The sequence below is a fragment of the Nylanderia fulva genome, unplaced genomic scaffold (assembly GCF_048542155.1).
Source record: "Nylanderia fulva isolate GAGA-0341 unplaced genomic scaffold, ASM4854215v1 Scaffold41, whole genome shotgun sequence".
In the NCBI taxonomy this organism is placed as follows: Eukaryota; Metazoa; Arthropoda; class Insecta; order Hymenoptera; family Formicidae; genus Nylanderia; species Nylanderia fulva.
The window spans coordinates 1,471,550-1,497,920 of record NW_028190488.1 but is presented as its reverse complement, the minus strand read 5'-3'; the positions used below and the strand labels follow the sequence as shown (position 1 = coordinate 1,497,920).

Sequence of the window (26,371 nt, the reverse complement as noted above, 5' to 3'; positions counted from 1 at the left end):
TTTGAGTAACAAAATTACAAATTTTTTATAAAGTTTGAGAAAGTTTAAAACATTTTAACGTGAATTAAATCAATCAAACAATATAATTAACGTTATGAAGTCAAGATATGTCGCGTTTGTAACAGGAATGTTAATCAAATCTCTCGAACAAATAGTATACAGACGTTTCGCTTGTTTATCGCCTGTGTTATCGCTTTCTCCAAATTGAATTCCGTAAATGTCTCGAAGCAGATCGACAAAATTGTTCACTACATCGCATTGACGATAATTTACGAGTAACATCACTGCGAGAGAATAATTACAAAATGTTCTGGCAACGATACAGGCAACAATGCAGCCAGTACGAGATTCATTAAAATTCATTATTAATGCTTTCATTATTAAATGTCACGATTTATTTTATTTCATTATTAATTAAGTGATATTGTAGAGATAGAATTATCAATTTTACGAAGATATTAATAAAATAGCTCATGTAGTTTAATTAATATTGAAAATACAAACATAATTAAGTTTGAATAAATCAACATAGGAACGAGGAACAGCTGGGATTAGCGGAAATATACAATTAAACGATGCATACATATATTATTGCGCCGTTTGATTTAAATCGTCGACGAACGACGTCGACGAGACGTCGTGGCGAATATTTCATCGTAGGATGTACAAAAGCTATAGTACTGTCTCTCGCCACCTTTTCCAGTCTCTGAGCAACGCTTTAATCTCAATTATATGCAAATTCGACCGCAACTGCTCGCGAGCGTTTAATTATAGGTTGTTCGTACCGTGACGGACTTTACGAGCATCCCTTTCGCAAGAAATTGTTCGGCATATGCATAAATAACTTATTACGCGCTCTTTTGCGTTCCGAGTGTCGCGACAAACGACAAAATTGCTTAACAAGAATTGAAGGGAGATATATCATATTATTTCTTGAATATAAAAATGTTTCGAGATAAAAAGCATTTTTATCTAATTATGTATTGCATATATAATTTTGCAATTATATATATATATATATATATATATATATATATATATATGTGTGTGTGTGTGTAATTTTATATCGTTATATAAAAAATGTTTTCCCGGGAACAAGAATTGGAGGACGATGTATCATTATTTCTCGAGTATAAAGATATGTTTTATTTGCTAATATAGCTGAAACGCAAAAAATGCTTTTTAAAACAGATCATTTAATTAAATATTATAAAAGTTACGTAAATGTATATATTAAAAAAAAAAAACTAAATCAAATAGGCTTTTTTTAATAATCAAAAACAATAGGATGTTCGCGAATAAAGAATCAAGCGAGTGTATTTTACGTAGATAAACCGAGCTTCGCAAGCAACTGCTGCTCGTATAAATCGCCGCGACGGAAAAAAGCCGCGTCGCGATTAGAACTTGTAGGAAGAGAACGACGCGGAGACACGTGGCAAATCCTATCGGGATAATTTACGGCTTGGGAAATCAATATACCATACCGTTTCGCGCAATAAAATCCATCTTATCGAGGTGCGCGTTAGCGGGAGAAGGATTGCATACACCCTCATACTTATACTGCGTATTATTCTTACCTTATCGAATGTAGCAAAGTCATTTCACTTCGCGCGCGGTAACATTGTTCGCTCCTTCACGCAGCGATGAAATCTCTTCCATCAACAGCACACAAGTTTCGCAGGACTCGAGGTTTTTGCTATTTGCGTAGTATAAATATTTCAACAACGTTGGGAAGAATTTCCGCGAAAGAGACTTCAGAGGTGGCTGAAAAGCTTGGCCGCCGGAAACATCGGTTGTTCAGGAACACCCTGTATTTATCGTATGCGAGGCCGGAGAGCGTTGCTCTTCATGTAAACAGGAGCATTAATTTTCGAGCCGGAAATTGGCGGATTGATAATTTGCTAGGGCGCGATGGATTTTGCATTTTGCGTAGAGGCGTAGAGACATCGTTTTTCGGTCGCGATTGATTCACCATCAAAAACAAGTGCCTTGTTTTCCATTTAAACCGGATGCTGCCGTTTCCGGTAAATATCATCGCGTCGATATGACGCTGTTGGTTTTGATTTTTTTTTCTTTTTTCCTTTCTCTCTTTCCTTCTCTTTGCCTTTGTCGGTTCAACCATACCAGACCGACAGGTTGTTTCGGTAATGCGTGATTTATAGTTGTGACGGATGTGCTGGTCTGGCCGTTGTATTGTCATGATCCGAACAAGTAAACTAAAAAGCCATTGCTCATTTCTCCTCTGTCAATTTTGCAGTCGTGTAAAGAGTTTATTCTTTCCTGCAAAAAAATTCTTTTAACTTACTTTTACTTTCTTTCTATTGTGTCTATAATTTTATAATACAATTTTCTCCGGATAGGATGATTGATTTGAGGAAAAAAAGTAAGAAAATTCTTTCTGAACGTGTGAAGGAAATAAATTTTAGCTAGAAAAAGAATAACAATTTTAGAATGACATTTAATCGATTAATTTAAATAAAACCATACCCCATCTATTTGAAGTTTCTTCTTGAAAGTCATCTCCTTTTGAAGATATGACCTTTTACAAAATCTTCCGAGATCCTTTAAGAAAAGAGATTGATTCTATTCAGAATATATGTATTATACATTGTGACGTACAAGTTTTCTTTAAATTTACGATTCCATTGTTAACTCATGTGAGAATAGCGTTGTTCGACACAATGTATGACCGATGAGTTCATAACAAGTAACGGCTGATGCAAAAATAACGATGCACTCGTTGCACGCGACATTCTGCCTACGTCTGCAATTTTCCAACAGTTTCGTTTAACTTTAGTCGACAATCCTGTCTGTTCGGTCCCCCGCGAATGTCAGAAACACCCTACCGTCCACTCTATATGCGGTTTTTCATTTCTACAATGCGACTACAGCCCGGAGGCTGTATTCATTCCTGGACAATCATTAATTCATATCGCAATTGTGTCGCAATGGACTATTTGTCGCACGAATTTCGTTTATATGATTATATTAAACATGAAAAAAATTCTTTTATTCGATCACTCCCGTTATTACTGGTTTATCATTGACATTTGAAAATTTACATATACTCGGTTATTACATATTCTTGGTCGACCAGAAATTTCATTTGCAAATAACTCTTTTCGTGCGTCGAACGCGACATTTTCGCCATAAACCTATTTTAAGGAAATTTGCATTATAATTGTGATATAAACCTGTTTTAACTTCATCTGTTTTATTAAGTTGATTCTCGAGCTGGTCTCTCCTTTCTTCATTCGTTAGTACATCACGTTTATTCATCCGTGATCATATAATATTCATTATTTCAGCGCGATCATCAATCGTTATTTAAAAATGAGAACGAGAGGTATCCCTTTCTGTATCTTTTGACAAAAAGACATTTGCTTTGAGAAATCAAGAGGATAATTAAATTAAATTCGAGTTTCTGTTTCTCACTTTTAACTTTTGTACTTTTGTGTGTGTGTGTGTGTGTGTGTGTGTGTGTAGCAGATTTATTACCATATTTACACGACATTTGTAGGAGTGTATGCAGATAGTGAAACTAATATAAAATGCTAACAAATAAGATTTAATGGATGAAAAAAATAAAATGGAACAACACAAATAAATCTCATTTCGTAAAAACAATGTAATGTTTTAAGCAAAACTAACACAGTCGCTGATCAAAATTTACGGCGGATCATATTTTTCTCCGACAATATCTCTTGGAATTTCCGCGCTAAAAGTCTAGATGCGTCCATTTCTGAAGAGCTCTTGGCATCGTCGTCTCGTTCGTAGAGACCGCAGAAATGAGGGGTGCAGAGAGAGAGAGGGGGAAGGGTGAGGAAGGGAAAGGAGGGCATGATGGTACGACGGAAGATGCTTTCGATATTTGCAGACTGCCGGTACCGCGTCATGCAGCATGTTACACCAGCAAATTCACTGCAAATCTCGGAAAATGACCTGACAGCTGCGACGAATATCTCGCTTTTACCCCCGCGGTTTTTCGCTCTGCATTTCGAGCTCTTTTTCTCATCGTAAAGTCGCATTGTCGCCGCGAATATGTATATATATACTATAATCAATATCGACGAAAAGTGAGATTTATCGTAAACGTAAGATGTGATATTTTTTAATTTAAAAACTCGATGATTTTTAATTTGCGATGGATTTTAATATGCATATGAAAAATCAGTTTTGCATTGAATTTCTTCAAAAGTTTTAGTTTTATGGAATAAATATGTTTTTTGTCAAACACATACATGAGGATTACATATTGCATTAAAACTGACAGGTTGTTTTTGCGGAATTTTTATAGTTTTTTAAAATTATAATAAGTTTATAATAATGTATCGAAAATGTAGGAAATAATATTATTCTACGATTTTGAGATCGAACTGAAATTTTCATATTTCATAAAAGAAATATTGACAAAGAAAAACACAAATTCTCTTTTTTCTATTTTAATATTTTTGCAGCTTTAAATATATACATATGTATATATATATATATATATATATATATATATATACACATATATACAGGGTAGGCCATTTTAATCTTTCCACTAAAATTTCTCAAAATCCAAAAGTTTAAGACAAAAATGTTTCAGATAAAAGTTGTATGGTTTCAAGGGGGACATGAGATGGTGTCATTGATTTGACCTTGAATAGCCATTTGAAGGTTACGTGAAGGTCAACTTCAATTTCTTAAATGGAACACTATATTTTTTCTTGCATACTTTTGTAGCTGACTTCGAGATCTTTCCAAAACATTATAATCAAATGTTTTTTCATGAAGTATTTTTCGAGTTATTAAGGCTGCAAATTTGCAGTATTTTGACATAAAATACAAAATATCTTGGGAAATATTCATTTTTCGATTATCATACCTTAATACTTTTATGCACAGAATAATGAGACGAATCAATTGGTGTAAAGAAAACACATAGTTGTTTTAAATAAAAATTATCTAACTGCTTATTGCAATTTTCATATTTTTTTTAAAGGCAACTGTGTTTTCTTTACACCAACTGATTCATCTCATTATTCTGTGCATAAAAGTATTAAGGTATGATAATCGAAAAATGAATATTTCCCAAGATATTTTGTATTTTATGTCAAAATACTGCAAATTTGCAGCCTTAATAACTCGAAAAATACTTAATGAAAAAATATTTTATTGTAGTGTTTTGGAAAGATCTCGAAGTCAGCTACAAAAGTATGTAAGAAAAAATATAGTGTTCCATTTAAGAAATTGAAGTTGACCTTCACGTAACCTTCAAATGGCTATTCAAGGTCAAATCAATGACACCATCTTATGTCCCCCTTGAAACCATACAACTTTTATCTGAAACATTTTTGTCTTAAACTTTTGGATTTTGAGAAATTTTAGTGGAAAGATTAAAATGGCCTACCCTGTATATACATACATGTTTTGTAAAAAAGTTTAAAATAAAAAATATTCTTTTATCAATCTCTTTTGAAATTGAAATAATTTTTCGATGTTAACTCGATATATTGAATAAAAATAAAATATCAAAATTCTTCTTTAATTTTTAAGACTATACATATATTACCAAATAAAATTTAAAGAAAAATAAAATTAACAAAACCAAAAAAATATATTAATTATCGCAATATATTATTTATCGCATAATTAATATATTTTTTGGTTTTGTTAATATATATATATATATATATATATATATATATATATATATATATTAAAGACTCAATTTTGTTTTTTCAGATTTTGAGATGATTCTATTATAGATTGTAGCCACAATTGGAATTCTTTGGTAGGTTTTGGTATGCATATTTGTGGCTCAGTGTTGGCAATTATTTCCTGTATTGGTGTTTTCGATCCGGTTATGGTTTGTCTATTTAATATAATAGCGTAAATAAAATTATTTTTGAGATCAGTGAATTGCTGCTCCATATAAAAGTGCTTGTCTTCCCAGTAAATAAGCTGCAAATTAAATTCCAAATTATTTCTTATGTAAAAAAGTACAAAATTCATTTAATTAAATCGTACAATATTAAAAAAGTGAGCATTCATACAAAATAAAACTTTTACAAAATACCAAAGAAGAAAAACTATTCTACTATTTTATGTAGGAAAGAATTTGTCTTATAAAGAAAAAATATATATTAAAAAACTATTTATTTGTATATAATTTACATTTTATTTTAAACTTTTTTAAGTCTTATCAGAGATTTCTAATACTTTTATAGATGAAAATTTTAGAAAGAAAAACATAGGTTTTTTAGAATACATTTTTATAACATTGACCGATTTAATTATGAAAAGACAAAATATGATGCAAAGAGTATCACCTTTGTAGTGATCTTGTATAGCATAAAAATAGGAATTGCTCGACGATATCGTATGTTACATGCAGTTTGAATAATATTGCCACCCCTTTTAACGATTGCCTTATAAAGTCCAGTCCTATCATAATAATAATAACGTGCGAAATCCAAATCACGCAAGTATCTTGCATTGTTCTTATGCTTTAAAACTATATCTATATCCTTAGTAGTACAGATACCTGAAAAAAATACAATTAACATAAGACGATTAAAATATATAATTTTATGGTGACTATAAAATTTTGCCAAGTATAATAAATTTTATATCTTATACTAAAAATTATATAATATATAAAAATTTATATAAAAAATTTTGTTTAAAAATTTAAAGATAATCCTTTCGAGAAAATATTGGAAAAAATTATTAAAATTTTATTATAGAATTATGTTATGATAATAATTAAATGACATTTGCGTAACATTGTTCGTGCAAAAATCAAATTCGAAATTAATGTCAAGGTCAAGAATCAAGGATTTACATATGTAAAATTATATCGCAAACATTGTAATTATGCAATTTATTTGCTTGCCATTGATGCTTTGTCAGCATGAAATAAGTTGATCCTTGATTGTATCATTGTTATTGATTTCGGAATTGATTTTTTATGTGATATGATGTTACACTGTGTGTCATTTAATTGTTCTAATAATAAATTTTATTTTTAATATTTTTCTTAATATTTTTCTTACAAGAATTATCTCTAACAAGAAACATTCTTATAACAAAATTTAAATGTTGACTGATTACACATTGCAATTAAAATTCTGATTTTAAAACCAACTTTACTTTTACTTATGAAAAATAGTATATTACGTAATTTTTTTATTATTCAAACATTTATTATGCTATTATGTGTCATTTCAATGATTATTAATAAATTAGTATTAGCGAAATATAGAAACTATAAATTCTACTTATAAAATTTATATATCAAGCAGATATATTAATGTATTCATTTTTTCACATTTTATTTTTATAATTATTACGTAAAATATTTAATAATATGTCTGTAAATTTATTCATCTTTTTTATATAACTGTTTCCTTCCAATTATCATAAAAAATGTAACACAATGATTGACTTTATATTTCTCCATTCACTTTTTATTATCTTCTTTTAAAACTTAATTTTCTTCAATCACGAAGCGCGCGCAGATAAACTTGTTATATAAAACAAAATAAAAATAAATAGCTCATTAACATTTAACAAAGTTTTTTTTACACTGACGAAACTCAAGATCTAACTTACCGTAAAATGTAGTTGTGTCTAACAGCTTCCTTTTTTTTTTAAATAATCTTGCCCAAATAATAAGGATAGAAAATTTTAGAAAATAATTTACGTCAAACATAGCATAAAGGATGGCGATTATCGCCATGCAATAGAAATAAAGCAGAAACATAAGAATCTATAAATTTATTTAGCTTTCAACCTCTTTTGACACTGCACAATGATAATGTATAGGAACACTTTCCTTATTCGGCGCTCTTTATTCAAGCTCTCGAGAGAGACTGGTAAGAGTTGCATTTGCAAGTGCCGCGATATCGGAGAGGGAACCGTTCTGGTCGATTGTTTTCAGCGAGTTGTCGATTATTCGGTATAAGAAAAAATATATCTATTCTGATTGTTAATGCCACATGAATATACATAAGATAAGAGATTAGATAGTAAACATTTATAATACATTTTTATTTATAGAAGAAACATGAACTTTGTGAACTTGATGTACGTCTTATTTTTTACGATTGACAATAAGTTGATTATGAGTTTTGATACTCTGACTCTTTTGAATGAACTCTGACGGCATTTGTGATCTGTTTAATAATAAAAAAAAGTGGGAACACCATTTACAAAAATAACAAATATTGCCTTTCGATTAAAGATTTAGATATTGGAATCACATTTCTCGGGATAAACTCAAAATATAAGAAACAGTTTATTTTCTCAATATATAACTAAAATGTTATTCGATATATGCAACGAATTTCAATGACTTTTCTGATATATATTTTTAAATAAATTTTCAAGTGCAAAAACATCTCCTTTTCACACCGAAAAATCACGCTCGTCCTCTTCTTTCAGCAAATTGATGATATCGCGAAACGAAAAACTTGAATGTGTTACTTAAACGTATAAACTCTTAATTATCCACGGCGGATAATCAATTCTTACGTCACTGTCGGTATTTCTCATTGAACTCGACAGTTTGATAACAAACGACGTGATGTAAAAAATAAAATATCCGAGAAGAACGATGAACGGCAAGGGATTTGGTCCTCACGCTCTTAACGTACACCATCATTTATCCTCACGGGAGTTTTTCTGTCACACACAAGTATATAAGAAAGAGGGTATATATAAGAAGCGGTATATCATATAAATGGTTAGATACAGGATTGTATTTGTGCTGAACTATACTACGTGCCGAATTTTATTTAGGAGAAGAAAGATGAATCTAGTAGATGTTTCTGCAAAAAAGAACATCTTGAGTTAATAGTAATGATACTATGATCTTGAGTTAATTCATATAATATGATGATTGTCGAAATATGTATAATGCTCAATCATGCTTGTATTGTGCATCCAAATTTGAATTCATCACAATTGCAATTCACGACTTCAATTCCCGGTTGTAATAACCGTCCCAAGCAATTAGCGAATTGTCCTAAATTCATATGTCTTCGTTCGCAAATATCGTCGGACGATTCGATCGAACAATCGTAGCGACATGGATAGCGAAGCCATGGACTCGTGACGCGACTCGTGACATCAATTAACTTGTCGACGTGACGCATCCGCTCGTAAAATTGGACCGAATAATCGATCGACTCTTCTCGACGAAAGCTTCGACGTGTCTTTTTTTGGATTGACAATCGACGATGTTTATACATTCATATATGTGAACATTTTCGATCGGAGTAGGTGTTTTTGCGGACGCACAAATTCTGCTTAGGCAGTCGCTTTAATCAATGGGAGTCGCGTCCCCAGACGCGATTTAATCAGGATCCCTATTCAATCGCCATAATGACGAAGGAAATACCGCCCGTGTATTCTTCCCTTCTTCTCTCCCTCGTTACGCATTTTATTGTTACATGCATACTTTCCGGCGATCGCGCAAAACCGAAGGAAATCGAATTCTGCGCCGTCTCTCTCATTTATCTCTCGTTCTCGCGCGTTCTTTGTCCGCGTTATCGACGCCTGGTTCCCTCCTGCCAGGCTGATGGATAAGGAACGATAAGGAGTCTATAGAATGTCACCTTGCGAGAGTACAATTTTGCTCGCAGCCATCGATAGGATATAAAAGATAAATCGTCAAGGAATCTCAGGGTAGCTTCATAAATACACGAGGGATTTTCGGTTTCATTCTGCAATTTTAAGCGTTATCTTTTTTTTTTTTTGACATTTCTGTATGACAGCTTTTTATATTGTTACTTTCTGCTATTACGATATATTTTACATATTCTTCATAAGCGCGACATGTGTCATTAATATTTGATTACATTTTCAATGCAATATTGAAATTTCTCGCACTCCAGTGCACTTTGGTACTCATCTTTCGAATATCGCGGAATATTTAATTTGAAGTTAACTGCAAGTTTAATAAGCACTTAGTTGAAGATATTAAATCCAGACTTCTTTAATGCACGTCCTAGCCACCGCTCAATATTCCTTTCAGAAGTTTGCGATTGCGAAATATTGAGAATATTTAATTAAACGAACCGATGTGTGAGGTTTATTAAAATTTTTTTATATATGTTTTGCACAAAGATAAAATATATTATTTGTATTGTGTATTTATAATGAGCAATTATATTTTCGACGCTTTTAATTAAATATTTATTAAAAGTTATTTAATTAAAAGTTGACTTTTAGATTCTCGAAGGACATATTGGGAGAAAACGGAATTTTCATATTTTTTTTTCTTCCGATTCTCCAGCAGGTCAAAAATGTTTTTTCTTTCAATTAATTTTTTCGTCAGAGAAAAATTAAAGAATACATTTTTGTGTTGTCGAGAAAAATAAGTTGTTTGGAAACGTGAGCGGATTTTTGACAAGTTAATTTGTCGTGTCACAAATTGCTTGTAGTAAACAGGAAGCCTTTAAATAGAATAAAATTATATCAAGGTCAATCTTCATGACTTGATTAACATCCGAAAAAGAAGTTGCTGCCGTAATTTACAGAGAGTAATCTTGTAAAGCGTCGATCTTCATGTCTAAATTTAGAAGACTAATGGAATTGAGATAAATTCAACGAGTTGGCAAACATCGTACGATTCAAACCATCCAGGTAGCCTATGTTGGTTGTTGGTTTCATGGCCATTGGTTGATAACGGTATAAAAGGGACAATTCTCTTCGCAACCTATATAAAAGGATTGCGGGAAAATTTGTTTGAAAAATGTCGAAATGGTTGTTTATCGCTTCATTCGAAATTACGAGTAAGCTGCACTTGACATTGACTATTAAATAAGAATTTATCTACCAGATGTTTTTTTCTATCACATTTTTTAATAATTTAAAATTTTTTATCTTTTTATAGAGCTGATTTTTCCTTAACAAGATTCTATAATTTTAGATGAAGTCATTTATTGATATTCAATTTTAACAGCATGTAATTTTACAAATAAACTGTCAAATAAAATTCTATTGAAGTAAAATTAAAACCTAACAAATTATAAGATAATGTAGCAAAATTAAGATATGTTTCTACAGCCATGTCCAATTGACGCATAAGATATCTTTAAGATATCTTTAAGATGTTTTTAAGATGTCTTTTGGATATCATATCATAAGATTTCATAAAGACGTCAAAGATGCATCAATTTTGGACATGTGCTGTCTGGGTTGTATAACTCATAAAACTTAATTCGTTCAAAGAACTTTTTTCAACTTCAACTTGACTTTGCAACATCTTATTATTAAATTTCAAACAAAGACAGATTTAGATACATATTTGTCAACAAGCACGTTTTTGAAGTTTGAGATGCAAACTTTACGAAACATCCTGTTTACACTCGTTCCTTTCAGTGTATACATGACATCACGAAATGTTATGCAAGCGAAAACTCTTGGAGGTTGGCTTCATAAATTCGCAGTGAGAAGTTTATCAAACAGGAACAAGGTTGTCGTTCGTGTCCCACATTACGAGTTTCCGCGAATTCCACGTGAATTTATCAATTTCACGTGAAGCTCGGTTTTCGCAGGCAGACAGCGAAACGAGCTTCCATCAATTCTCGCGGCTTACGTGTCCCGGAAGCGCGGGCACTTATGAGCAGAAAAGGGCTGCCATTAGAGTTCTGCACGAAACATTCATGATGGAGATGGAGAATTTCGAACTGGCGCGAAAATAAATCGGAACGACGCGACGTCGAATTTCCCCCGTTGTTCTATTTTCATCTCGAGATGAGATTAACGCATCGTGATAAAGCTTGCAATCTACATATAAATAACTCTATATATATAACATATATACATATATATCAATTTTTCTCCAATAAGACAGAAAATATCTTTTTTAATCATTCTGCAAATATAAAAGAGCAGAAGAAAAATTTGATTATAATTTAATTTAAATAAATGTGAGAAAAAATAACAATTAAGTAATACAAAATTCTTCGAATTTTTATTAATAAAAATAATATAATAATAATATTAATGATAATAAGTTAATAATAATATGATAATTTAGAAAGTGTTAATTCGCCGATATTAGGCGATTATCAGTTAAACCGGAAGACGTGATAACATGGATATATAGCGAGAGGTATCGGCGAACATCCTCAATCAACCTCTCCGACGTGCGACGTTATTGGGTTCTCGATCGACACACCTGAACATTGGAGCGCGAAGACGGCGTGGGCCCTAAATCGAGGAGAATTGCAGGAAGCAAAGGGGATAGCGAGGGAGGATAGATTATCGATTTCCTAAGCCCGGAAGGTCTAACCCGCAAGGAAGAGGCTGCTCTCTCAAGAGGTTCTCGCCATTTCCCTTTTGCACACGCAAAAGAGGGTTAGCTATGCGAATTTCTCTCGTGGTAAAAGAGCGATGGGAGTCGCGGGATATCTTCCTGTCGGTTTTCTATCAGGAAAAGTCACGATTTCCTGAATAAATCCAGTTTATATTTCGTGGAGATCGCGACAATCCGCTCAAGCTGAAGCTGAAGAATAAAAGTCGGAATGGCAAACTTTTTTCTCGGTATCCTATACGTTTCATTTCTATTTTACGAATGTATAACTCGAGACGTTTGTGCATATTACACAGTGTCACGTAATTTAATCATTGAAATCGCTGATATATCTTGTGACGCTAAATATTTTGTTTAATCATCGACACGCTCATTTGCGTATTTTTTTAAATTTTACTTTAACAAATTGCATGGCATATAGATTTTTCAATTATTACGTGAGTGCAACATGTAACGCGAAAAATATTGATTCACTTGAATAATTTTTTACTTTGATTATGACAAAAGATAATATTTCAATAATAATAATAAATATCTTGGGGCTTTAGCTTTTGTGACACACAGAATTACATCCATTTTGCTTTTAAGTGATAACATTTATTACATAGAATGAAAATTATTGAACAAGTGATTTTATCCAATAATTTATAAAATAAACAAAACAATTCTTACAATTTTATAAAATTTATGCTTTTATAATACATATTTGCAATATACGTTTAAATTTTAATCAATTCAATTTATATTTCTATGTATGGAAATAGTTTGAGTTTTACTAAAATTAATATTGTATGCTTAACCATCATATTTTACCACGAAGTATTAAATTCATTTTGTTAAACCATTTCAAAATGACTTTGATAATTGTTATAAAGTGATATAATATGAAAATTGAATAACACATTTGAATTGCATAAATCATAATTTTTTCTCTACCCTTTTTTCAAGCTTTTATGCTTGACAGATTACCTAAAAAGGTGTTCCTTGTTTTCGTCAAATAAAGTTTACTTAGGATAATAGTGGGATAGATAGCAAAATGTCACCCGAAAAGAATGCTTTCAATTTCGGCAAAATTTAGTAAAAAAAAAAAAAATTCAACATTCTAGCAATAATACAAAATCGCTAGTAAAATGTATGATACCGTTGCTTTCTCAAGAATCTAACAACTATTGTTACTTTTATTTCTCTACCTGACAGACACGACAGTAAACCGATCTATGCGTTACATTATCCTGTGCACTTTATAACTTTCACGGAGAACTTTTGTTTTACAGAATATATGGCGTGTTCAGAAAAGACAAATAATGCTTTTTTTATAAACATATCAAAGCGAAAGTTTTTCTTAAAAGTTACAGAATATAGATCGGTTTACTTTTGTCTCTGTTAGATAAGAAAGCAAAAGTAACAATATTTGTTAGATTTCTGGAAAAACAGCGGTATGCCATATTTTATCAGCGATTTTGCATCATTGCCAGAACGTTGGACGATAAGTAATGATTTTATACTGCGGAAGTGAAACTGCACTACATATAGAACGAATGCGAAAGAAATATTATGAATTATACGTGCAATGTTATATGATACAATTTTTTATTTTGTCTAAGGTTAAATTTTCTACATCGTATATTCTATTTTATATGAGTTTTCTACATCATTAAAATATATGATAATGTCAATTAATATATGTGTGTTTGATCATATATAATATTTTTCTGTTTCAGTTTTCAGCCGAGGGCGATCATGACAGGAACATACCGGAGATCGGTGAGTATAGGTAGAATAAACAATGCTTTCTATTGATTTTTCTGACTAATTTCATATAATTATCATGTTTTCTATTGTTTCAAGCTTCTTTTCAAAGATTTTATTATATGTAAATTCATACCTTCTCATTATCATAAAATTAAACAAAATATAAAATGAATTTAAATGCATTTTCTGACAATGATAGTAGTACGAGAAAATAGAAAATATAACGAAAAAATAAATTTTAATAAAGTGTTACGCGTCTTTGAGACTATATATAATATAATTAATATTATATATAATTGCAATAACATAGTAATACATATAAAAAATATAAGTTATAACAATTGTTCTCTTGTATAATTTTTCTTATTCTCGACCAATTTCTTAAAGTCTCTAATGTTCGATAAAATTGTAGTTATTATTACAGTCGTCTCTGTGTTTGGTGCCAAAAATTATGAGTATGGTTACTTACTTTTAGATTATTTACGACAGAAAAAAATTTATTTGTTAATAAACAAGGCCCGGAAGAGTTCCGTTTAACAATATATTTATATATATGCGCACAAATTTCTGCGTAGACGTCTAAATACTCGTTTAACAATTTATTACAGTCGTCTCTGTGTTTGGTGCCAAAAATTATGAGTATGGTTACTTACTTTTAGATTATTTACGACAGAAAAAAATTTATTTGTTAATAAACAAGGCCCGGAAGAGTTCCGTTTAACAATATATTTATATATGGTATATGCGCACAAATTTCTGTGTAGACGTCTAAATACTCGTTTAACAATTTCCCTGCATGCAAAAAATCCAGGCAAAGGAAAGGATCCAAAAAACAAGAGATATATGTATGACAAAAGATATAAATTACATGTGAAAATCAATAAAAATCTTGACAGCAATTGACGTGGCGCAAATATGGGCCGCATTAGAAGTCTGGTCAAATCCAGACTTGCGGCCATTTAACTTTATAATGAATACCACGTCATTTATATATCAGGCGCAAGGATGGCCCTGATATGTATTTTTCCAGTTCTTTTAGATAAGGCTGTAGTGTGGCAAACTTGCATGGTGCTAGCAAGTGTCGTGGCACCGGCAAGGCAATTTCTACCAGGGAAATATAATTAGTATAATGTACTTAGACGAGAAATAACATCCGGCACTTTTATGTATTGCAAATAACCAGAGCGTAGAATTAAAGCAGCGCGACATGCATATTCCAGAATTATTACGGTATTAATTGGCGCATGATCAATCTCCATAAATTTTACGTTCGCCGCGCAGCGAATGCGCTGAACGAAGTTCCATAACGGCTGGCAAAAATTCTCGATATTTTTGTCTCGACGAGAGAGATTCTCGCATAATAAATCGCCTTTAACGCATCGAAGGTTCAATATTCTTATTCACCCTAGCCAAGGAACTTTGAACGCACCCAGTTGTGTTTTGCGCGTACGTTGATCACGATGAACGATCATTCATGCATGGATAGACGGGAGAAATAGCCGCCACGTCTTACGAAAATATTTATGAAGCGGTATCGAGCGTTTGAATTACTTTCAAGATTCGACGAAAAAATATCGACGAGAAATATTTTAGGGAATCTTGTTACGCGCGCGCGTTTATTAAAATCTTTCTTTATCGTTTTCACGTCTAGAACTCGGAAAAAATTCCACAATGCAGCATTCGTTCGAAGATAATTACCACGCTTTATTTCCGCGATTGCGCGTTGTTTTAATTCTTTTGTCTTTTTTCAAAATCATTATCTGTAGTTTCAAGACTTGTCTCAAGACTCAACTATTATATTGACATTATTAATTTTGATGTGCTTTACTGAAGAATTTCTCCGTATATACAACCGTTGGATATTCGCGCTTCGATAGCTGACAATGGTTCGTTCAACCACGATACCGTCCTCGTTATTCACGCATCATTTGCCTCGTATCCTAGCAGTCCCCCATTATATTTCTGATATTCTGTCAGAAACGTCAACACGTATTGGAGGCGACGTAGTGAAAACTGAGTAGAAAGGGACGCGTAAGACAACTAGGCGAAGAAATTCTTGCAAAAACACTGATTAAAAGTTTTTGCAAGAATTATATCCAAACAATAAAGTTTTTATTATTTTCACGTAATAGATTCTTTATAACATAAATAAATGAAAGTTTTTGTAAAAAATATATTAAATTATGGAGAATAAAATTTATAATTATATTATTTAATTATGAAGAGAAAAAATGCGCAGTTTTTCTGATGTAAGAATTTTCGTGGAAAAATAATAAAAGATGCAATTACAAAATTAATTAATTAGAATAATTAGATGAAGGAAATAATAAGGATAATTGAAGAAAAATGTTTAAATTAAAGTAATGATTGCAATTGTATAAATAATTTATTAATAAAAATTAATAGAATATTAAAACATTATTCAGATAATTATTAAAATTTATTAAATTAGAGAAATAAATTATAATTTTATAAATAATCGTTAAATTATAAAGCATCGTTTCACCTGAAACAATGAATTATTATTCAATACAGTTTAACAGAATGTATATGAGATTATGTAAATATCACGATCGAGAAAAAGATGATAAATTCAATGAGAGTTCATAATTATATTGTAAAAACAGATCCGCGCAGATTGAATCTTGAATAGAATTCTGAAATATTGAATTTGCGATATGATACTAAATCATGTGACCAGCTTCCGAATAGACCTGCTCGTTTGTGTTGAAAGCCACGGCCTTAATTGTGACCCGAGGCTGACTTCTAATTTGTTCTTGGTGAAGGATCAGGGAGCGAACATTCGGACAAACAAGCCCAAAGATCACGCCCTGACCGGTATTCGGTGACTGTTTACGTAGTACTATGTGAATTGCTATTTTGCATACCGGGTGACCATGTTAGTAAGGATAACACGGCACCGATATTACGGGAACTGCTGTGCTCACAGGGATGTTGCGCATTCACGATACGCAAATACAATTGATCCCGGTGAATGTCAGGAACACTAACTGTAACGTCATGTACAGCAATTAAAGTCCTAATTGTACGATTAATTGCGCGGATTTTTGCCAATAAAAATATTTTTTTTTTTTGCGAAGCTGAATTGTCAAAACTTATTAAAGTTAATTAATTAGTTTTGTTGCAGACTCGTTATATACAAACAAAATATAAATTTTTGAAGAATACATCAATAATGCCGCTCGTAAATTTCACAAATAGTGATATAGTGCTTTCACCATATTGTAAGAATTTGAAAGATTAACTTGGCTATATCTTATCTTATAGCTCTCGGCATAAAACATCACGTTATTAATGCAGCATCGCGACTCCCTATCTCTGAAAAAAGACTCGGCGCAAGAAAAATGAAGGAAAGACGGATGATTATAACGCGTAATGATCTTCTTTGAATATATATAAGTTTACGCCTCGATAAACTTATTCTACAAAAATACAATTATGGCTTTTCTTGTCACACAATACGAGATAGAAAAGTCTGTTGGAAAAGTTACGCAAACTATAGAATCTACTTTTTCCAATACACATTTCCTTGATTCGCGCGAGAAATTCCTGATATCTTCGAACATTAGCCCGCGCATTATCTCCCGAAATTTTTTCCTCTGGTCCATCAACGGGGTTGTAATAGGAAACTGACTCGACGGTTCAGAAAAAGGAAGATATCCGGCTATCGGATTTCTAGTGATCAAAATTTAGTCGGTCATGTTCGATTCTCCGTTCGCCTGCGACCTATCATTTCCATCGCGGCTAATGCACTTTTTTCGATCGGTATTATTTCAGAACAAAGAATATCTGTGTCGCGATCGCGTTTCCAAATTCCTGCTGTGTCGAAAATTTATTGTCGTTGTCACTCGTTATCGATCTCCTTTTTCTCGATTTTCTCAGAATGGTTTATTTCTAGACATTAAATGTCAATTAAAGCTGTAATTAATATAGGTCACACAAATTAAGGTTTGACTATTATTTAAAAAAATCATATTTTTATATTTTTATCCAACAGTATTCAGTCATTTAATGTTTTCTTTACTTAGAAAATATTACAGTTTTATTTAAAAATTCTGCATATTTATGTATTATTTTTTAAGAATTTATTTTACACAATATACAATATATATATAATATTTACAATATATATTTAAAAAATATATTTATACCCAACATAATAATTATACAGAGTTATGAAGATTTATATTCCTTTATTATTTATTTAACGAATAAAAGCAACAGCTATTTAGTTTGTACTGACCTATATGTGATAGTGTGTAAAAAATCGTACAAAATGTCGCAGTAAATTCTGCAAGTTATCAGGAGTGCAAACTCTGGTCGTTTCTTAAAAGCTAAACGCGTCGCAAGTAGATACGGTCCGCGATACATCAGACGATGATGGACGCGTTCTTCCCGCAGTGATCTGACTACCGCGTATAATCCTGAAATTGATGCTGCCATTGCTTCTCGATGTCCCCTTTTCGACATAACGCGATTTCGCCATTAGCTTAACCGCGTACGGGGTTGGCCATAATTCGGAGAAGCAAGTTTCCAGCATGAACTGCAACGTCATCGATGTCGCGCTTCCGTTCTCTCTATTATGTTTTGGCCCCTTTAACTTAAAAGATAAATCTATCGAAGAATTGTCAAGTATTGTTTTTATACCATAGGCTAGATATGGAAAGTAGGACAAATAACAACAGAGAAATGTCTCTTTATATTTTATATATAACACGCGTCACGTGTCACGACGATAAATTGTATGATAAATTGAACATGGATCAAATCGAGTTCTATCTCACTTGCGAGTTAACGAGATAATCGGATCTGCTATTTTTACATGCGCCATTTTAATTGGAAAAGTTCACGTATAACAAAAAAACATGAATCGTTGGTAAATTCTTATTTAGACGTGAATAAACACTTTTACTTCAGAAAAATTAATTAATCTTTCATCATTATGATTAAAAACATGTAAATTTTAAATTGTAGGGGAAAATATAATAATCAATATTCGATTCGATTATATATGTGTCACATCGCAGGTGTTGGCGGAGAATCGAAGAATTGTGAACTATTCAAATGTTTAAAATACCAAATTTCGCAAAATTTCAAATTTTATGCTAATACATAAAAGGTAAGAAATGGGCCAATAAGAACTAAGCGTAAAAGACATGTTTTAATATCTTTTTTATTTAATTCGAATATTTTGTTTAATTTAAATTTGAAGAAACGAGGGAGGCTTCTATTAGCACGTTTTCTGAACTTATATTTAACTTATATAGAATTTTTGTAGGAATTTTAAATCGATCAGAACTGATTCTCTGTTGACAAATTTGTCAATCAAATCACATTAAATTAAAATAATTATGTCGAAAATTGCATTCGTAATAATTGACAAATAATCGCACGAATAATTCAAATTGTTGATCATAGCAATTATCGCATTGGTTTATTTCTACAATTATTATTATTATCATTAGCAAGTTCAACAATTCAACGTTACATGTACAAACGATTATAAATTGCCGGATAATTCACGATTATAGTTCTCGTTTGTCATTCTCTATTGGCATTCCTGATGGGATGACTATTGCGTAGAGACTATTGCGAGATCATGCTGTTACGATAGAATTACCGTCATATCAGACAGCTCTCGATTTTCGAGCTCATTGAGCAATCTCATAATGTCTTTATGGATAACCGATGAAAGTTTCATCTTTTATCAATTCTATTAATTCTCTATTTTTCTAGTTTCCATTAATTACATCACATAATTCGAAATAATATCTATAACTTTTAATATAAAAATATACATATTTTAACAGTGTTGAACACTTAAAGATTTATAACAACATTGTTACACATAAATTTTAATCGATTTTTCTTTATGACATTAAAATGTGATGATATCTAACTTTTTTTTATATTTAATTTATAATGTAAAAGATAGAGTATCTCTAAATGTGCACTTATGAATATTGCCAATACATAAGGATAATTCCTGCATAATTTCCCTCGATCGCCGTTAATCATTTTCATTATACGCACTAATGACCCATGTTCATTTACGCATCGATGTTCATTACGAACAGCAGGTACGAGCTGCATCCAGCTGTGCCGTGTGACAAACTTTTATTTTATTATCAAGAGTTCTCATAAATTACATGATGATATCAAATAAAAAAGTATAGAATATTTTGATCGAAAATTTAACAGAAGTAAAATTGCGAACCCAATATTTTTCAATCTTATTAAATTATTTCTATATAATAATAAAAAACTTTACATAAAAACATATTAATTAATATAATCATAAAGAATATATACATAATTAAAGTATATATATATATATAAAGATAAAGTACAATTATAAAAATAAAATTAACAAAATCAACATCAGCGCTTTAAAATTATTATTATAAAAAGCGACGAAGAAGGAGAGAGAAAACGATTGTTTTAATTTCTCTGATGTTTAATTACTTCTTGATTCACGTAAAAGTCAGAGAGATCACTCTCCGCAAACCGCCATTAAGCGCACAGAGCGATGCAGAGATCTTTGACGCAAGGCAAGAAAATAATGCACATAAAGCGCAGTAGTGGAAGACCGACTGGGATCAGACGAAGCGCCGCCTTCCTGCTGCGTTCAAGCCTGCTTGAATATCTCTCGGTGAACGGACAAAGGACGTTTCATGACTTTGGCTTCTCGCCAGACGAATGTCTACATTCAGCGCGTACATATGTGAGGAACATCCGTTGCAAGTCGCAGTTGACGGACGATGTCCATTTATTCCGGCGCTCCTGTACCATAAGTGAATCCGCATAATTAGCCTACGGAAAGAAAAGGATCCATTTAAAAGGGAGCTAATCGATGCGCCGCGTAGGATTATGCGGAAATGTTTATTGTGCTAATTATTTATCGTGCTGTTTCAGTGAATAAAAAAAATCCTTATATAGAGACCAATCTATCGATCGTTATTATTTGTTATTATTTTCTCTTGAAAATTTTCAAGCGGACTTTCTTTCTTCGAATTTAAATTGAGTAGTAATATCGGTCAAAGAAATTTGAAAGTACGCTTTTCCCGAGAGAATAAGATTATTCCGCGATTGGCAAAGGCTTTGCATATCTGGGAAAAGAAAATCGTCCTTCTGTAAGTGTGTTAAGTGTTGGGATTTCGTAGCCTCTGCCGGAAATGGATAAACTGATGAATATAGTGATGTCTTCAAAGAAACATCTCTCGATATCTTTATCAACGAAGTGAAACCATGGAATACCTATTTCTTATATATATTTTCGATACAGATTATCTATCGTACACGGCGAAGAGAAATGTTATATTTGGAACGACGAGTGAATAAATTGTATGTGAATTGATTCAAACTTGCGTAACTGAAATAATATTATTCTTGTTATAATTTATTAAGTATGCAGTGTATGCACATATAAAAATTACAATTTAGAATTCTAAATTATTTCGTATTCAGTCTGACGTGAGTAATAACGCAGATATATATTATTCTCATATATTTCGAATGTGTTATTTCTTGCTATAATTTTCTTCTATTTCATTACTGTAATTTTCTCTATTGTGAATGAAACAGCTACGTTTCCTCGTTGCAAATCATTATGTCGCAATGGCTTGACATTAAGCGATTCGCGGAAAATGCAAACGAAAGCAGTCGACGTTTTGGTCGAGACAAACAAAATTAAGTTTCGTCGAGAGAAAAAGAGAGACAGAAAAATAAAGAGAAAAAGTGACACGAACCACAAGAGTCAGCGTGGAATTTCTCATAATTTTTTTATTTTCCCGCCTGTGCGGGATCACGAGGAATCTAGTCATGTGAAAAGAGAACGACGGACGCGTCGGGGTTTGCGCCTGCGATCATTTCGAGTGAGAAACTCCTGCTCGCCGTGGAATTCCGGGGGATGGCATTTATTCCTTTAAAGCAACTCAGATAGTTATGACGCGATAAATTGTCACCTACTGTACGCGAGTGATCATTGCAACTCGTTCATAATTTCTTATCATCCTCTTTCACTATCCTGCCTCTTCTTTTGGAGTACTATCTCGGAAATAAGCATAAATTCTGCGCAGCAGCTAAGTAATATTTGAAAAGAGAGAGGAAAACAAAAGTGAATAAGGATGATATATCAAGAGTAATAAAATAGTGGAGTATAAGTTAGCTTCCTTTATTCTGAGATATATTCATTAAAGTTCATAAAGTTTAGTAAAGTCGTTATGAAAAGACAACATATTTGTTACAGAATTATGTATCGAGTAATTTATTATCGAAATAGATCAAGATAAAGCAGGAAATATAACTTTTCAATGTGCATATAAGTAAAACTGAAAATAGTTTATATTTTTTCTATGAAAACTGATTTTTTATTGATATTGCTCTGCGCTCACCCCGATTTAATCTTTTTAAAAACATATTCTTGATTACTTTTCATTTTCATTTTTGAGAAAAAATAGAAAATAAATTTTAACTGTAACTTATTGTTAGTAATAAATTTGGCAATCTTCTCGAAAAATAACGGAACGTAATCGCCTTATTTTTAATTCGCACATTTTTCAAATTGTCACGTGTAACATTGACAAAAAAGTGATTTCGCGCGCAAAAGTTATTCGGCACAAGTTTTTCGTGATCAAGATTTGTCCGATCCACAATCCGACGATGCCGGATGGAAGTGGCGTCAGAAAAATCTGTCAGGCTTTATCACCCTCGTGTCTCGGACACGCGATGCGATATGTCATCCGTGCGCGCCTAACAGAACGATCGGATTTAAAATTCGTAACCCGACGGAATTCTCTGCGGCATTCGTGTCCCCCATCTTTTTAGCACAAGCTAGAACAGCTTCGCCCTTCCCATGCTCTCTTTGTCGAACGACCTATTTCTCGGTCGATGCCGAAAGCAATCGGGTCATCGTAGGGAGAGCAAAAATTAGAGAGGTCAGTAATGGGAGAGAGAAGGGGTAGAAAACAGTGGGATAAACGGCTTCGTTCGACCGTCGAAATTAAATTCGTCTGTTTCCATGCGGCACACGTTCCTCTTGAGGCTACTAGGTGGGTCATTAATTATGCCGCTTTTTTTCGGGCGTATAAAAGAGATAAGTTATTTTGCGGTGTATTATAAATTGAAATTAATCAGGCCTTAACTACGATTCGATCGAGAGCCATCTTTTCGAAAATGATGAATTTTTCGAGATAAGATTTTTTCCAGCGAGTATATATAATCAATTTTTTCCTACAAAATAAATATAGTATTTTTATCATCTAAGTTTGATGGGAAAACAAGGGAGATAAGGAGAAGATTGCTCGCATGGAATACGAATGGGGGCTCGTTATTCAGCGAGAACAATAAATTGCATTCGTCTATCGTGAAGCTACATCCACTTTACACAGGCTGGCAATATTTTCAATTTTCTCATTCGCTCGTTATATTATGGCGAATCAGGGCGCACGAAATATCGCGCTGAGGTGCGAAAGATCAAAGACCGCGCGTATATTCATAGTCTTTATACTCTTTTCGATTACCGCGTCGATTCACTTAAAACGCGCTTTGTGTCGGCACGTGCTATATTACGCTGCACTTTATAGCGGGCGGAATTTTAATTTTCGCTTGTACAATCTATAAACGCAGCGTATGCGAAAGAGATTTCACAATAGAAATTAATAACGCGATATAGAGGGTCCGATGCAAGGAGGAAACTTTATGTGCGTCTATTCAGTTCAATGCCACAACTTCAAACATCATAAAACATTTAAAAAATGATTATATATATATATATATATATATATATATATTATATATATTTTATTTAGATTGGCAAAAATATGAGAAATGTCAAAATATTATATAACTTTTTCAAGTTGTTGAAAACGATTTATTTTTTAATATAAATGCAAGTCAAGGATTGCATTTTCTTTCTCTCTTTCCCCATTTCTCTTTCTTCTTCTTGTTATTTTTCTTTCTCGAATGTTTTACAAAATAAATCGCTTGACGCAGTTTGATTTATTAAATAAATATCGATTTTTGGTTTGATTTACAAATGAGTCACCCAGGAAAGGCTCTCATCTTCTTCCTCATTGAAATTCCCGTTACGGCAACGCCTTCAATAAATTGAATGCTGTTACGTAGAAAGTATAATATATTCTATTAATTTTGTCTATACCGTGATTTATCAATATAAGGAAAGCAAACACATCGACAGTTTCTCATACATCTATAATCTATATGATTAATACGCTTAACCTTGATTTTTTGCGTAATACTATATTGTACATCTCAATCTCATATTTCAGAAAAGTATCGCGTAAATTATTATGCAATTTCTGCTTGTGACAGCATAATAAAAGCTAATAATGCGCGTCTCGCTTTTTATCATTATTTATTGTAGTAAGAATATATGCTTTTGTTTTACAGAATAATTTTCTTAAAAAATATGTATAAATATGCGTCATCTAATAATTTTCAACGTACACCTTTGTACACGATAAGAAAGAATTGTCTAAATTTAACGAGCATAAACTTCTTTTATAAACTAAAATCAGAGTTATAACTAAATAGTTTTAAACTAAAGAGAGAAAGAAAGAGATACAAGAGCACGGGGCTTATACGAATGAGTATGAATGGTTATCGCGGAATCAGGGATACTCCATAAAATGACAGAACGTGCTGAAGCTCGCAGCTTGGCAGGATTTCAATTTTGAATGAACACATATCGTATGATGCGGACGCGCGATAGAACTTTCGTGATGCGATATCGACGAATGTCTTTGTGGATTTCCGCTGACAATGTGTGTTTTACAGCGATGCTAAATAAAACGCGATTGAGATGAGAAAAAGTGTGGAATATATTCGATTAACGTTTATATAATAAAATAATATTAGTGCAATAAAATCGAATATAATCGAATATATTCCACACTTTTCTCATCTCAATCGCGTTTTATTCATTTGAATATGATTTATGATATAAATATGTTGCAAAAAATCGACTTAACAGCTTAAATTACATCAATTATTTTTTAATGTAAGTACGCGTATAATACATTATAATTACTTGATTAATTTATTACAGTAATGTGAGAACAGAAAGAAGCATATTTATGCATATTACTTTTTTCTATTATTCAGAGACTAGCTAAATGTACATTATATTTTTATTATTACTTATTGAAACATATAGAAACGTATATATATATATATAACAAGAAGAAATACAAAAATATGTGTTAGAAATGAAATATGAAGATTATAAATTTATTTTTTGAAAGCTACAACATTTAAATTTTTTATTTATTAAATTATCATTATATTTTTCGCATATACGATATTTTGAAAAGGATATTGCGGAGAGATTCTGATGGCAATAGATGTACGAGAAACACAATTGTTGATAAATATTATTATTTACATTTTTTATCATATTTTTATCGCGAGCCCCCCAACATAATATTTAGAAAACTAACAATAAAGTCGAGTGTTTATTTGCAATTTTTCTTCTAACCTTCCAGCATGAAAAAATATATCACTTTCATCAATATATCAAAAGATACTAAAGGATAAAAAAGAGAGTGTGGTTAAATAGAATAAATCCGTAAAAATACTAGAGAAAGTTAAAAATGTAAAAACTTACTATTATCTCTGTGTAGTCGCGTCTTCTGGTGCTTTGTTTTTAAACACCCTGCATATCCGCATAACATTACCGCAGTAACCTTGATAAAGTGTCGCGCGCGTAAATTCATAGCCGAGCGCGAGAAATTCTTTTGCGAAAGCTTTTCTTTTAGTAAAGCTTTCGAGAGATCGTGCTACTCACAGTGTCGCGTTACACCTCGTCACTTCTTTTTTCAACCTCGGAGGTATATATATCGGAAGGGATGAAGAACGTCGTCTCGTAAAAGCCCCTTATATTTAAGCTGCCATCTGTTTATTCTTGCTTGCCGCGTTCCCATTCAACTAATTTTCTCATACCTTTTTTGTTATTTTTTCTTGTCTCCTTTGCGAATCTGTCTACTTCGCAGATCTCACGGTGATATTTCATCCGTCTGAGAAGGATAGTCGAGAAAAAATATTATCTCCCTCGATTCTACGACGTATTCGCAATCTGTGGATAGTCATTATCGAGAGCTAAAAAAAACGTGGTGAACTCGTATAACGGGGATTGTTAACGAAAAAGTTTTTGTGGAAATGTTTCTAAAAGTCTTTGTGACACGTATCTCCATTTTTGACACAAAAGTTAGCCCATAATTGGGAATGCAACTGTAACAATATAATTTTATATAAAAAGATAAGCAA

General features: G+C 32.1%; 2 protein-coding genes and 1 long non-coding RNA gene across 4 annotated transcripts in view; 1 reads left to right on the top strand and 2 right to left on the bottom strand.

Moving 5' to 3' along the window:
• The window catches only part of Trpgamma (Transient receptor potential cation channel gamma), a 79,907-nt gene that overhangs the window by 22,453 nt on the left and 31,083 nt on the right, over positions 1-26,371 (top strand). For both annotated transcript variants that reach the window (XM_029314216.2, XM_029314217.2), the window contains exon 2: positions 14,035-14,077. The gene's annotated coding sequence lies outside the window, so the exon portion shown is untranslated. The remainder of the gene's footprint in view (positions 1-14,034; positions 14,078-26,371) is intronic.
• On the bottom strand, positions 1,298-3,254 carry LOC146721808 (uncharacterized). The gene is made up of 3 exons (XR_014925503.1): positions 3,195-3,254; positions 2,488-2,562; positions 1,298-2,280 (listed from the first exon to the last, which is right to left on the bottom strand). It is a non-coding gene; the product is annotated as an uncharacterized LOC146721808 (long non-coding RNA).
• LOC114939798 (protein THEM6-like) lies at positions 2,984-7,910 on the bottom strand. The gene is made up of 3 exons (XM_029314219.2): positions 7,603-7,910; positions 6,318-6,532; positions 2,984-5,949 (listed from the first exon to the last, which is right to left on the bottom strand). Exons 1-3 carry the CDS (start codon positions 7,751-7,753, stop codon positions 5,713-5,715), a joined length of 603 nt encoding a protein of 200 aa, XP_029170052.1. The 5' UTR covers positions 7,754-7,910; the 3' UTR covers positions 2,984-5,712.